Genomic DNA, 14,544 nt, shown 5'->3' on the forward strand with positions numbered 1-14,544 from the left:
TTTAGAGACTGCACTGTGGTCTTTGGGCATCTGGTGAGTTTTGGATAGATGGATTAGGGTGCCAATTCAAGTGCATCTGCAAGAAAGAAGAGACTCCCTAATGTAGGATTCCTTGCCTTACTTCCCTCAAGGCCAGTCCTGTTGGCTTTTGTGTACCTGCTCATTATTTCTGGATGCTTTAAAAATAGTACTTGTATGTTTTGATTAAGCAGGCCCTGGTTGTATTTAGCCTGTGGGCCCCTCAAATCCTCTTCTTCTTTCCTCTCACTGTGTTCCTCAGTCACAGTTCCCTCATTAAAATATTTTCCAGTCTTGATGCTTCTTAAAGGAAGGAACTACATCTCAGTCATCTTTTCCTCCATCATGGGTTGAAGAGTGGTCCCCCACAAAGGATATGTACACATCTAATATTACTTTATTTTGAAAGAGGGCCTTTGCAGATGTAATTAAGGATCTTGAGATGAGATTATCCTGCATTATCCAGGTGGGCCCTACATGCGATGACAGATGTCCTTGAAAGAGACACGCAGAGGAGAAAGTGATGTGAAGATGGAGGCAGAGATTGGAATGATGTGATGTCAGAAAGTTGACAACCACTGGAAACTAGAAGAGGAATGGGACGGATTCTCCCCTAGAGCTAAGAGGGTGCAGCCCTGCCAACACTGAGAATACATTTTTGTTGTGTGAAGCCACCCAGTTCGTATTCAGTTGTTCCATCAGTTACAGGAAACCAGTACAGTCTCTGTCCGTGGTACCTGGTGTGGGACCTGGTAAATTTTTCTACATTAATAAATGATCTGTGACTCAGGGTTTACCAGGAGAAGTAGGACAGTGTTGATAAGAATGAGTCAGTTTTAGCTTATCCATGCTTTCCCTGTTTGCTCCTTTGTTTAGGTTAGTGAAATATTCAGGTTTAGTGACAAGTCTCTGTGCCTAAGCATTGTTCTTGGGACTTTGGAAAAGCACTGGAAAAGAAGGTAACCTACAATTTTATTGCCTCATTCAGCTATGAGCAGTGAATGTGATTTTCCAATGGAATAACAAGATACTTTCCCAGTCTCCTTGCTAGTAATGAAGGTCGTTTTGGGAAATGAAGGCTGTCAAACTTCCCCTGGCAGGTCAGCCTCTGCATTAAGAGGAATGCAGGGATGGAGAAACCCTCTCCTTCTTGCCACAGAGCACTACTGGGGTGAATTCTAGGCTGCTGTACTGATGTGGCTTAAAGAAACCAACATGAGTATTATCATCCGGCCACTGAAAGGGCCTGATAGTTATGCTGTCATCAGTCGCATTCTGATCATGTGATCTGCGAAGAAGTCTAGCTCTGCTCACAACTCTCTCCCCAGGTAACAACTTGTGTTCAATGCACCTAAATGTAAAGAGAAGCACAGTTTATATTTTCCAACATGAAAAGTATAAATGGTCTGAAATCAATAGAATCAGATTACCTGGCGTGATTAAAAAAGAATAAGCCATTATCCACCATGCTGGAAAACCTTGAAGGTTTTATTCTTAATATTGTTACATTAATCCAGATGCTTTTTATTTTGTGCTGAGAAAAACAATCTGTTACACATAATGTAACTTTAATATACAACATAGAAACTCATCCTAAGTTAGTTACAACAAGGACCTACAAAAAACTTCATAGGAAAAAAAGTTACCTAATATTGCCACCGTATTTTCTAATAGACTGACCCTGTCAGACCCTGTCACCAATGCTCAACTCTGTAAACAACGGTTATTTCCATGTTCTGGGGAATCGTTAATAATAGGGACACTAAAATCAGTCTAAAAAGTTCTAGCACGTCACTATATACTGTACAGTCCTCAAAAATAATTTATTGTACTGTTTCTAAAAAAAGGTACTAGGGGGTATTCTTTTGCTCTGTTTCCACATTCCGGAGCTGCACGTGAGTACTTTCATCTAACCATCTAAAAACACAAGAACTGAACTGCATTCCACAATCACAGAGATGAGGTGGTGGAGTCGAGGACTTCCCGCCCGTTACACACCGTCGGGACATATGTGCTTGCAGAGGCTGGAAAACAAAGCAGGACAGAAAATTCCACATTAGTCAAATGGGCCACATAGGTACTGGCACGGGTAATCCTGCACACTGATTGAAATTAAGTTAAACTCATATTAACGTGGATTTGGAAAATGCTAGGTTATTTAATGCTGTGGTAGGTCAACTTTCTAAATATGCTCTGCTCAAAATTATCCTGGAACATACCTCCACTAATGTCATGCCTCTTGGTGAGGTTTGTTGGAAGAAGTCACTCGTGGGTTTAAAATTAGCTTTGCAAATCTGTAAACTGGTTAAAATACAGTATCCAAAATTGAACACTCACTGCAATTTTCTTAAAGATTGTTCAATTAATTACTATTTTCAATAGCATAATCAATTTTGTTCTCTCTGGGCGCCAATGACTCTCTGTAGTCCCACGAGTCATCTGTGAACTCTATTGCCTTCTAGAGAATGGTTTGATGTAATTTCTTTGTTCAAGTGGATAACCTCAGTGAAAACTCTAGCGAGGCTGGGCTACTAAGAACTGCAGAGGGATGATGCTCTTGTTAATGGCAATAGTGATGACAGTGTCAGGGTGTGAATATAACACGGGTATGTATGTTCATTCTTTTTATGGCTCTTTGTTTTCCTAGATACAATTCATAGCTCTTATTTGAACAAAAGTTTTGTTTTTATGAGAAATTTAAGGATGATTAAAATAAATCTATTTCGCTCTTAAACCATTTTCTTTTTACTGAGTGAGAACAAAATCCAGGAGCCCTGTCCTTCACAGAATGAAACTCCATGGCCAAGACAATAAATTAGAGATGGCCTCACATTACCATTTGGAGCTGCTGACCTCCCATCCCTTGGCCGGTCCATCTGGACCTACTGTGTCCAGGAGGGGCTAATTCTCTTGGCTGCCTTGACCTCAGCCCTGATCACCCTGAGCAGTCAGCTGTCCCATTCTTTGAAGGCATAGCTCTCAGTTAATAATCAGATAACTAATTTCATGCTAAAGTGTTCATGCCTGATTGTGGAAATTTTCTTGCCCCATAAAATTGCATTTTTCATATGAATTCCTTTAAACATGAAGGAGAAACTGACTATAAAATTTGGTGCTCTGTGGTGTTCAGTGGGAAGCATTCATTGTATCTGGGGCACTGAAGTCTTTTGGCGGACCCACCGCTGGGGAGATGCCAACCTCTCAATTTTGCACTGATTACTTGTCTGTGTGTGTAAGAAAATGATAAAGTCAAGTCTGTGCAGCTGCCTAAGGTTACAGTGGAGTTGTGTGTCATGTGACATGCTAACTTTTGAAGACTTTGTCCTTTTATCTTTTTTAGAATGAGGCTCAAATTTCTTTACGATACAAGACTATTAAAAGCTACAAAGGCTTGGGAGCAGGGGAAGCAGGAACAGCATAATCTGGGATTCCTGAACCTTCTACTGTGAAGACCCAGTGTGCGCCGGGTAGATACTCAGTGGAAGGTGATAGTGATAATAATTCCAAATGTGAGAGCATTGCTGTATTCTTTGCAAAGCTTCTTCATATACTTAGTCTGATTATTGCTTCTTCACGGCTAGGAAAGGTAAGAGAAGGAACAGGGTGAAATGAAGGATAAACCACAGTTCACTGGAAACCTAGGAGAGGGAAGAGTGCCCCCAGACACTCAGTATGTCCTTTCTCTGCAGCTGCCTTGTGTCCAGCTGTCTCCTGGCCGTCTCCGTGTGGCTCTTTATAGACATTTCAAAATCAGGTGGCCAAAGCATATCCAAACCCAGTGCTGACGCTTCATTCCTTTTTTGTCCCTCCTCCCATATTAAACCTGTCATCAGGTCCAGTCAACTCTGTCTCCACCTCCGACCACTTCCATCTCTTCATCTCTCGCCCTGGGCCAGGCCACCATCATCTCTCTCTCGGCTACTGCATTAGTTGTACCACCAGGGTATCTGTGCCCACTCTTGCTTCCCTGTAGTACTTTCTCGACACAGCAGCCAGAGGTTTGTTTTTTGTTGTTCTTTGGGGGTGGGGGTGGGAGTGGTAGTTAGGTTTCTTTGATTGTTTGTTTTAATGGAGGTACTAGTGATTGAACCCAGGACCTCGTGCATACTAAGCACACATGCTTATACTGAGCTGTAGTTTTTATCTAATTGTAAGTCACCTACCTACACACCCCCTGTGGCTTCTCTTTGTACTCTCCTTACTCTGGTTTATAAATCCCAGCTTGATACAGACCATGCCTGTTCTTCTGCATTCAACTAATTCTATGTCCCCCCACCAACCCCCCATCTACCCCCCCCCCTTTTTTTTTGCTTCGGTCCTCAAAAACAGTACATCTGTTTCTCAACTTCAGGCCCTTTGCAGTAGCCGTTGTCTCTGCTGGGAATGTTCTTCCCTCTCTGAGTCCCTCCTTGTCATCCACATCTGAAATGTCACCCCCTGCAAAAGGCTGTTTGTCATCAGGCCACCTCAACTAAAGCAACCAACAGTTACTCTCAATCACATTACTCAGTTGTAAAACTGATTTTTTTCTTGCTCTTTTTTTTTTTTTTTTTTTTTTGGTTAGCATCTTAGGTCTTTACTCTTGACTAGAAACTATGTGGGGGCCTGACTGGCCTTTTCGTTATTCTATCCCTATCCCTATGGCTGGTCATAGAATAGACACTGTGTGCATATTTTCTGAAGGATTTTGTGAATGGTTGCGTTTCCAAGAATGAGGGAACCGATGAAAGTTTCAAGAAGGAAATAATCTTTTAACGAGCAAATGTGAGCAGCCTCGTTTTGAAACAGGTGGGCCTTTCTGCTTCTCGAGCCTCATTGTAGTGTCAACCATCAACCACCCCTGCAGAGCTGGCGGGGGCGGTAAGCAACCCAGGGCAGGCATCCTGCTTTTGACATTTTTACTAAGCTCTTCATCTTTTCCAGGATCAAACTTTATTATTTCTGTGCAGGTTTTTCATTTTCAGAGATTGAAGAGGAATGATGTGTCATGGGGGTAAGTCGAGGAGACCCAGGGACTAGGGTGCCAGCACTCCTCTCTGTCCACCTTGAACTAGTCTAATCCCTTCTTCACCTGCACTTTTAAAGATGGCATCAGAAACCTGCTCTGATGTTCCCCATGCAATTGTGGAACTTGACGTAACGCTTTTCTTAAGTGTGTGCTTATTATCTGCTTTCTCACTGCATTCTGATTTCTTAAAAACTGGGTCTACTTTGACCATGTAGCACGGGGACTGCAAAGGAAGCCACAAAGAACATCCTCAAATTACAGTGTCTGTATGTCTGGTGGACATCATTATAAACGTTTACAGAACAATGTGGAATCGCCTACCTGCTTCAAAGGGATATTAAAGGGAAAACCCTACATTAGACCGTCTAAACTCTTTGAGAGGCAGATAATGCAAATTCAAGTTCTTCTTACAGGAAATAACAACAGCTAAACACCCCCCAGACTCTTTCTGCAGTTATTTTTGCCCCAACCACTCTTTAGTGTATTGAGGGGAACAGGGAACTTGTGTTTTTCTACTTCTTATTACCTGTTTCATCTGTATCTTTCATTTTATTATGTAAAAGATATTCTCGTTTTTGTTCATGCTGCTGAATATAGTAGAGGAAATTACTATTTTATGAGTTTACTGTCTCAATTACTTTGCCTTTCATAAATATTTCACATATGCCTCCTGTATTAGCCCATCTGTTATTCCCCAAGGCAGTAAAATATGTGGAAGAGAGAAATAATGTCATTTTTGCTTGTGTGTTTTTGATGAGCTTTTGCTATTATTCTGTTGAAATTCTTACGAGATTTTTAATGGCATAAGTTTAGCCTATTTTCTTAAGTGCGGTTAAGCAGATTTCTATAATCACCCTTTCTGTCAGAAATAAGATACGTGCAGGCTTATTTTTGGCTTTCCTGGGAGTGGGGGTGAGTAGCTGCTGTTAGTTACTCTGGGCTAAGGTGGTGCTTTTTGCTATTTATGGTAAAAACTGAAGATAACTGAAAAAGACTTAATAAGTTCCACCATTGATTACAGAAGGGCTGTTCACACCCATGAAAAGGCATGTTTTGCTCCACAAGCTTGGTGAAGCTCTAGAGATCAACGTAGCTGAGTGACAGCTTTGTGTCGCACCGTGAAATTCGTTTTTCTTGCACCAGTAATGCACAGACTGGTCAGGCTTCGGAGAAAATTACCCTATTTTTTCAGGTAACTGGGTCCTCAGTCAATGCTAAACATATTTATTTAAGAGATTCTCATGGATGCCAAGTCTCTTAGTCAATTTAGTGGCTGAGCCTTGGTTCCTGAGAATCAGTGTGTTACTATAACTGTGTAATAGATCAGACTTGGAAAAAAATAAAACAAACACTTAAACAGAACAGACATTCCATTCTGTTCCCATCTGTTCCATTTCCTTGTTTCTGATGACCCCAAATAATGTTTCCCAGCATGTCTGCTTGTTTAGATATTTTAATGCGATGATCATGGAATACCATGTTGCCTTGACCTCCTGCTTTGTCATTGGACCTGTTTTTTTTTACTCATCACCTCAATTTACTTATGCTAGGGTCCCTTGATCCCATCCCAGAAGTGCATGTGTTGATTAATGTATGTTGTCTGGGCAGATATGACACTCTTAGCCACTGGTTTGGTAGCCTTGCTATGTCAGAGATTTCTGAGTGGAAGACAGAGAACCCATTATTAATTAACACAGGCTAAATTCTCAGGTGGTGTTTCCCCTTTATGACCAAAGTAATGGTCTAAACTGTTACCAGGAGATTTAAGAGGAAATCTTACGTATTATGGTGTTGGATAAAAATCGACAAACCCAAGATTTCATTTCCAAATGTGGAGTTAGAACTTAGGAAAGCAAAGACTTCTTCATTCAGTGATTCATTTCTTGTGAGACAAGATTCAAGGAAAGAGAAAATATGGCAGGTACCTTTCTGTCACCCACGATACAACTTAATTACCTTAAAAGAAATTCCACTTGGTCTTTGACTTAATACTGCAGTCCATTGTTGCCACATCATGCTGTCCTGCTTTCTTTCCAGTCGTGTTCTTTTCTCCCCTCTCCCCTCCCTCAAGGAATACCAAAGTTGGAGGCACGATAACAAATGTGTAAATAAAAGGACTCAAGAATTTTTTATACTGTTCTACCGATTTTTTATTCTTCCTGCCTCCTCTCAGTTGCTGCACATTTCCTGCTGCTTCTCTTTGCTATCCAAATGTGTTTTCAGGCAAGAATCAGAAACTTGTTCACCCTGAGGCTCAAACAACTAACATGAGCTGTAAGTGCTACTACAGCTAGGGAACCAAGTCAAACGACAAAAGGGCCAAACTCTCCTAAGATAATGTCAGGCATTAGTTCTCCTTCCTAGTGGAGCTGGTCTTGTTAGCCTCACCTTCAAATGATACACAACATCTGCACAAGTTTGTTAGCTTTCATTGCTACCACCCGATTTAAGCCACCATCACCTGGGCTCTGCAGTAGCCTCCCAAATGATGGCTCTGCCTGCTCCCTGTCTTATGTCTGCCCACACAGCCAAAACGATGCTTTAAAAGTCAGGTACTGCCATACCTCTGATGAAGCCCTTCAAGTGTTTTCCCAGTTCTTGAAACAGAAAAGTAAAAGTCCTTCCTGTGACCTCCAAAGTCCGACATGATCTGCTCCATCTTTGTCCTCATCTCCTCTCACTTTGACCCCTAGTCATTTCCCTCTGGCCTCACTTGGCCTCTCTGATGTGCTTCCCACTTTGGACCTTTGCATGTGCTGTTCCCTCTGCGTGGAATGTCTTTCCCCCAGGTACTGGCATGGCTCCCTTTTTTTCGTTTCTTCAGGTCTCTGCTCAGTGTCACCTTATCACTTCCCTGGCCACTCTCTCTGAAAAACAGCAACTGTCTGTCTGTCTCCAGTGTGCCTTATTTGTGTTTGGCTTATATTATTTTCTCCACATCACCTATCAACACCTAAGATATTACATATTCTTGGCTTGCCTGTCTGTACCGCCTCTTGCCTGGTTAGAATGCGAGCACCATGAGTGTAGGGTTTGTTTTGTTTATGACCACATCCCCCATTGCCTAGAGCTGAGCCTGGCCACAAAACTTTCTCCAGTGAAGGAATGAATTATCCATCAAATTTGTCACATTTACTTGGTTAGTGGTTCCTCTCCCAAAGCCTCTGAAATTCCTCCAGGTAAGGCAGATATTTAAAAAAAATTTTTTTTTCTATATGAGTAGGCGTTTTCCTGCTGTAGGCACACAGATATTTCCATTTATGAATGTTTTCCAGAGAATTTCACTTAAAATGAAAAGGAAGTAGGAGGAACATTATAATGAATTGATGTTAGACTCTTTGCTTGCTTTGTTTTAAGGTATTGATCCTCTGAGATCAGTATATGGGCAGTATTTGATTAAATACACATTTCCTTTTTTTTTTTTTGACATTTATACATTGCTCTGAGCATGGTACCATGTTCCCAAAGGCATTAATAAATTTGGGGTTCCATGGAGGTGCATGTGACTGTAGGTATCTCTCACACAATATAAACTCTCTGGTTTAGGAACTCTCCTTGAGCTATTGTGTTTGCGTTCTGTTCAAATGTACAACACAGAAGAGAGACCATACAGTATGATTTAACTCAAGGACATGATACTGCTTGTGAAAAAAACTATTTGAATGAGAGAAGTTATATCTCTGTCATAAGCATTTAATGGGTCACCATTAACAAAATTCCTTTTCTTCACCGAATCACATTTTCTGAGAAGCTTTGAGGATAGCCCCTCTGGAATGCCACATCTTGTCTGTATGCAGCCTGGTTGTGGGGCTCACTGGGGCCTCAGAAAAACATGACTTATACGCCGAACTCTGCGGCCTGGGCTTTTGAGAGGAATAGAAGTCTGCACCCGTGCTAGTAGGACAGAGTGCTGTCATGTGTGGCACATAAGAAAAAGCTTTTTAACTTAAAAAAAAAATGATTGAATTTGCAGATGATAAGATTCTCATTGTCAGAATAGCTTCTGAGATGAATTTTGTCACTGAGTTGAGGCAGAAAATCCAGAGAGGCCAGAGGAGCCACAGAGCAGCTTTTGAGAGTTTTATCTATGACTGCACTTATCAAATTCCTAAAAGCACCTAATAGGTAGGGCCCTGGTTTCTCATCTATAAATGTGGTTGTTAGAGTAAATGATCGTGAACACCCCTTCCAGCTCCAGGCTCTGTGGTCACTGTATTAAAGGAGGTGGGCTGGAGCTGCGTGGGGAAAACCTAGCAAACTATTGGAGGCAAAGAGAAGATGATTTAAGGGTTGTATAAGGGCAGTTGTGAGACAAGTAAATGGAAATGCTAAATAGAAGAAAAGGTATTGAATATCTACCTCCTAACTTATGGGGTTACCTATTGCAGCTGGGGACTCTATTCTCCCATCCTCAATGAGGGAGTGAAAGGGAATGGAATGAGGTTCTCAGGGACGCTGCGGACTTCCCTTTCTTAAGGGAAAATGGATCGACATCTGATTTGGATGCACTAGGTTTATTCTGCCTGGAAGCAAATGGCTTAACTTGCTGAATACTCTAGGCTCTTCCTGTTCGGTCAGCAAGGATTTATGTTTATAATATATTTATGCCTATGGTGAAGGAGACTGTCCATTCAGTCTGTGTTGCCAAAGAACTTCTTAATCTGCCTAGCCAGTCATCGTGGGACTCCCTGAACTGTAAAGGCGCAGGGATATTACGCTGGTTTTCTGGACTAGCACTGTCAAGAAAAACTTGGCATTATGTGCTATTTTTTTTCTCGTATGAAATCCTATTTAGAGTTGTGCAGTGGCTTGCCCCCTGCTGACTAAGGGGTCTTCAAAGCCTGGCCACTGGTAAGTTCAAAGCCTGGTCCTTATGTCCTTGCTGTCTGTTGCTGTAGCTCTGTAGCAAATTATGTGGTGACTCTAGAAGACTGTTCACTTGATCTTTTGATACTCCTGCTTTCTTTTTATAATGTGCACATGCTTTGTCATAAAGAATAATTCTATTAATTGAGCAGTTCACACATTACCACCTAGACAAGTGACTTTCTGATTAAGGTTTTGGCAGAAGAAATCAATCTCCATATGCCCCCGGCTCCTCTGGGGCCCAAATCTGGGCATCATTAGTTAGCAGAAGCCTCTTGGCTGATCTTAATGATAATGACATACATACATCTGAATGATCACCATGAGCAAGAGCAATAGGCATCCCTGTAGGACCAAGTCTGGGTACATAATAGCTCTGAAGACTCTTGGGCACACTCCATTTCTCACTTCTGTCCCCAGTCTATGCTGATACAAACCCACACCGGTGTCGACAACATTCTGCCCTGCATGGGACTTACAGGGCTTTATGCTGCATAACTTCACGTGTACTTCCAGCTTGTCCCTTTCAGAATGGTGCCGCTCTACTTACATGCAGCACCCATGCTGGTAGAATGAGATGCTGTCAGGTGTAGGGCTGACAGGAAAGCTTTTCACTCAAAAAAAATATATTGAATTTACAGATGCTAAGTTTCTCCACACACATTCTTGACTGCCTATCTTTGGGAATCAGCTCTGGGAAGAGCAGCATTCCAAGTATGAGTGTAGGATTTCAGGGTCTCTGAGTCACACTGCTATTGGAAGGTGCATTCCCACTCTCGGTAAGTGTTTTTTGAGTGGCCAGGTGCTTCTGTGTGAGAGATGCCTTCTCTGGAGAATTCCAGAGGGTGATGGGAAATAACTGGCAGGGATGTGGCTGTTGGCATTACGAGGCAAAGGACAGAATTGCAAAACAGCTCTCCTTCCCTGAACCCAGTGCAACCTTCCTCTTTGAGGGTCATCTCAGTGGAGCTTCCTGCTCTGATTGATGCCACTGGGTGAAGTAGACACGATGGTTTGGGTACAGGTTCTCAAAATGTTTTCCGTGGATCACTTCCATTGAACCAGTTGGGGTATCTGTTACCAACCAGATTTCTGGCCTTTGCCAAGACCCCATGAATCAAAGGAAGGGGCCTAGGAATCTGTTTCAGAGAGGTGGTATTTTAATACACAAATATTGGAAACGGCTGGCCTATGGGTACACTTCATGGGGGAAAGTTGCTGTTTCCTTTAACTATTCTGACTCCCACTGTATATAGTTAATCAGCTACTACTAAAACTGTACTCTTGCACACAGCAACATGTAAATATTTCTCAAATGGTGAGTTTTCTGAGATGGCCTTAACCATGTTCTTTCTCCCAAGACTGCTTCTAAGTTTGGCTATGCTTTTTCCATCTTTTTTGAGCAACTTCTCAGCTTTTAAAACCAAATACTGATACTCCTTCTGCAAGCAACCACCTTAGCTTCTGTCAGGGAGCTCACTGAGACTCCAAAATGATGTGGTATTTCTGCAACTCTCTTGCCAGAGAATTAACTGGAAATTAATGTGAGTGCACCTTCCAGTCAAGGTGACTTCTCGGTGTAAGATTAAGTGTGTCATGTCACTTAATCCCTATGAAAAGTATAGTACTGGACGGATTTAGGGTTTGGAGAGTGCAGTATCATAAAAATGGCCACAGATTCTCTGGGAGGTGGGATCTGTGTCCCTCCCCTTAAATCTGGGCAGGCCCTGTCATGCTGTTTGGGATCCCAAGTACAGAGGCATCCCACCAAGGTGCCAAGTGTAAGAATTAAACCACTGTGGACCCTCCAGACCAACTCAGTCTCAGCTGATATTACAGAAGGACCCCAGTCAAGGCCTCAGAGAACAGATGAACTGCTCAGCCAAGCCCTGCCTGAATTTCCTGACTTACAAAATCAAGGGAGATAATAAAAGGGTTGTTTTTTTTTTTTGTCACTCATCTACGGGAAGTGTGTTAGGTGGAAATAGATAACTGAATGTGTCTTTTGTGGAGGGTAACTCTGTTGCTACATCAGCTTACTCTCATCCATACATGAGTTTTTAATTTTTCCCTCTGGAGGGAGTAAGTCAGAAAACCAGTAGCAATATTGGTAACAATAATCCATTGGAATAAAATGCCTGCAAATACTTACTGGAAGAACATAAATTAGGTACAGCCTAAGACAAACGTATGCTTTACCTAATGAACACAGAGCCATTTAAGGATTTCTCTTGATTATTAAAACAGCATACTTCCCAATATTTAAGAGGGAAATAGAATATTGAGATGAATCTATAATGGAGCAATCAGGCACTGAGAGATTAAACCAGTTGCTTAAATTTTCATCATAGTGGCCAGTAACACATTTATACGTAGAACTAGATCCCACAGACCAGTGGCTTTCAAATTTCTTTGAAATTCATAGAAATAAATGTTTTGCCTGAACCTGGTATACATACATAGACTCGAGCAGACTTCATGAAATAGTGCTTACCCTATTACATATGATGAACTCTAAGAAACTTTGTTCTATTTTCCTTTAAAAAATGCTGATAAACATACTAAGTAAATTTCATGACCCATTAGTGGCTTACACTCTGCAGTATGAAAAACACTGCCCTAGACACCAAGCTTCCTGCTGGGACCAGGGATTCTGTCCTATTCACCACTGTGTACACAGGTGCGTAGACATTTCTGGTGTATAGAAGGTGCCTAAGCATTTAATAATTGAATGAATTTGAATTTCATGACAATGGTTCCAATTTATTAAAATGGTTAGGATATTAATCACAAGTCAGGAAATTCAGTGTCAGCTCTTGAATCATTGTGTATCCTTGTGAGGTCACTTCTGTTCTCTGTTTTCTCACTTGTAAAATGGAACTTGTGACACCTAATACAGATAAAATGAGCTCACAAATACAAAACTGTTGTGAGTAAAAGATAAAGAATTACAGATAAAAGATCAGTGAATTCGTTATTTACACACTTGAAGTGCTAGAGATATTACATAAATATTTTACTTTGTTACTTTAATTCTACTTCATTAATTTGGATTAATTAGAGAAAAACTGCTGGGAAAATGAGGTCTAAATTTAGATCTTTTGAAAGAAAAAAAATGTATTTAACATTTCACTGAGTAACAAAATGATCCTAAAACACTGGGCTGGGTAGACACCTACCTTGATGTATTAATTGGGCCACTAGCAGATCAGCATGCTGAGTGACAGCTTAAGCAGGTTGGTGGCCATTGCAGTATATTGGATTTTGGGTAAATGGACATTTCTGAAACTCTGAGCAGAGACTTGATTGGGTAAAGTCCCTTGTTATCTCTTGAGGAATTTACTAATTCCCAGTATATGCATTAGAAAATGCCACCATTTCTAAATTACTGAGGTTGGGATGTACTTGAACGATGTCTGTGGAAGACCTATGGGCTTTGCTAAATGGTTTTAATAAGAACCAAGAACTCTCAGCTCTCAACAAGACTGTTTTTGCCCCATGGTAAATCTTGCTGCACAGCCTACGGTAAACTTCCTTTTGTTCTCTCTAAAGCCTCCTGAGTACCTCACTTCATGGGAAATTTCCCGGCTTGTTTTCTGGATGAAGGAGCACAATACAGTGATTGGGTGCCCTTGGCTTTGAAATCAGAGAAGCTGGCTCAGTTCTGGTTCTGCCACTTGCTGTGTGTGTGAGACCTTGGGTAGTTGTGAATGTTAAAAGAAGCTATATCATGCGAGGACACATGTATGAAGTATTTAGCACAATGCCAAGCATGAAGAAAACAGTGGGAGTCCCTGTTAGCTGGATTATTGGTGCTGTTTTTATTAGTTTTTTTTTAGTTTTTTATTGGTTATCAGTGTTAGTTATATGCCAGTTCTTTCTTGTCTGGACTAGCCAGCTTTTGCAGTGAGGCTGCTAGAAAAGAGATTTGGTTGCTTCAGAAATAAGCAGGTTTCTTTAAGGTCCAAGGAAATTATTTCTTAAGTTTTACCAGCTCCTGGACTCAACCATTGTGACACCTGAAAATTTAGTTGAAAATACAGTAAGGTCTCCATCTCTCTAGCCGCTGAGCCCAAGGAGTGGTACATACCCTGCATCCTTGAACGTGTGCTGTCAGGCGTCAGTCTGCTCTTTGTTTGCTAGGGAAAGGGCTGCCCTACAAAATGTGGTACTTTATTGGAGAAACTGGGGCACTAATGCGATTGCTCACTCTGTGATGCTGAGCTATTTTGAAGTTTCCTTTCTAATCGGCTGGAGGCAAAACTGTGAAGAAGTCATTTGTCTCTGTCACTTCCAGCCCTCCTTCCCCTCCCCCTCCACCCCTCATCCTTCTGTCAGTGAATTTCTCCTACTTCATACCACAGATTAGTTGAAAATGGCTTAAAAGTTTGTCACCTTTAGGTACATTTGTGCTTTAGATGAGTCTAAAGAAGTAAATGATTCTCTAAGGATAGTGTTTCAGATATTTGTAGGCCAGTAGGAGAGAGAACCCTGGCTGGGACGTTATCCTGGTATATTTCAGTTCACGCCAACTTCTCAGCTGGTTCTCAGCTGAAAAAACATTATGTCTTTGAAATAAGAGGAAGATCTATTCCAGCATTGTCCCAAGTGTATTCCATGGAATGTGAGATGCTTTACTGAGGTCAGATACT

The 14,544-nt window shown here is 41.5% G+C and overlaps 2 protein-coding genes across 15 annotated transcripts in view; one reads left to right on the forward strand and one right to left on the reverse strand.

Moving 5' to 3' along the window:
• The window catches only part of ELAPOR2 (endosome-lysosome associated apoptosis and autophagy regulator family member 2), a 660,265-nt gene that overhangs the window by 234,062 nt on the left and 411,659 nt on the right, over positions 1-14,544 (forward strand). The gene's annotated exons all lie outside the window — the stretch shown is intronic.
• The window catches only part of GRM3 (glutamate metabotropic receptor 3), an 87,933-nt gene continuing 74,874 nt past the window's right edge, over positions 1,486-14,544 (reverse strand). Inside the window, exon 5 of the mRNA XM_006211871.4 lies at positions 1,486-2,042. Within this exon, the coding sequence (XP_006211933.1) occupies positions 1,969-2,042 (74 nt within the window). The 3' untranslated portion in view covers positions 1,486-1,968. The remainder of the gene's footprint in view (positions 2,043-14,544) is intronic.

Source organism: Vicugna pacos, chromosome 7 (assembly GCF_048564905.1).
Source record: "Vicugna pacos chromosome 7, VicPac4, whole genome shotgun sequence".
NCBI classification, from domain to species: Eukaryota; Metazoa; Chordata; class Mammalia; order Artiodactyla; family Camelidae; genus Vicugna; species Vicugna pacos.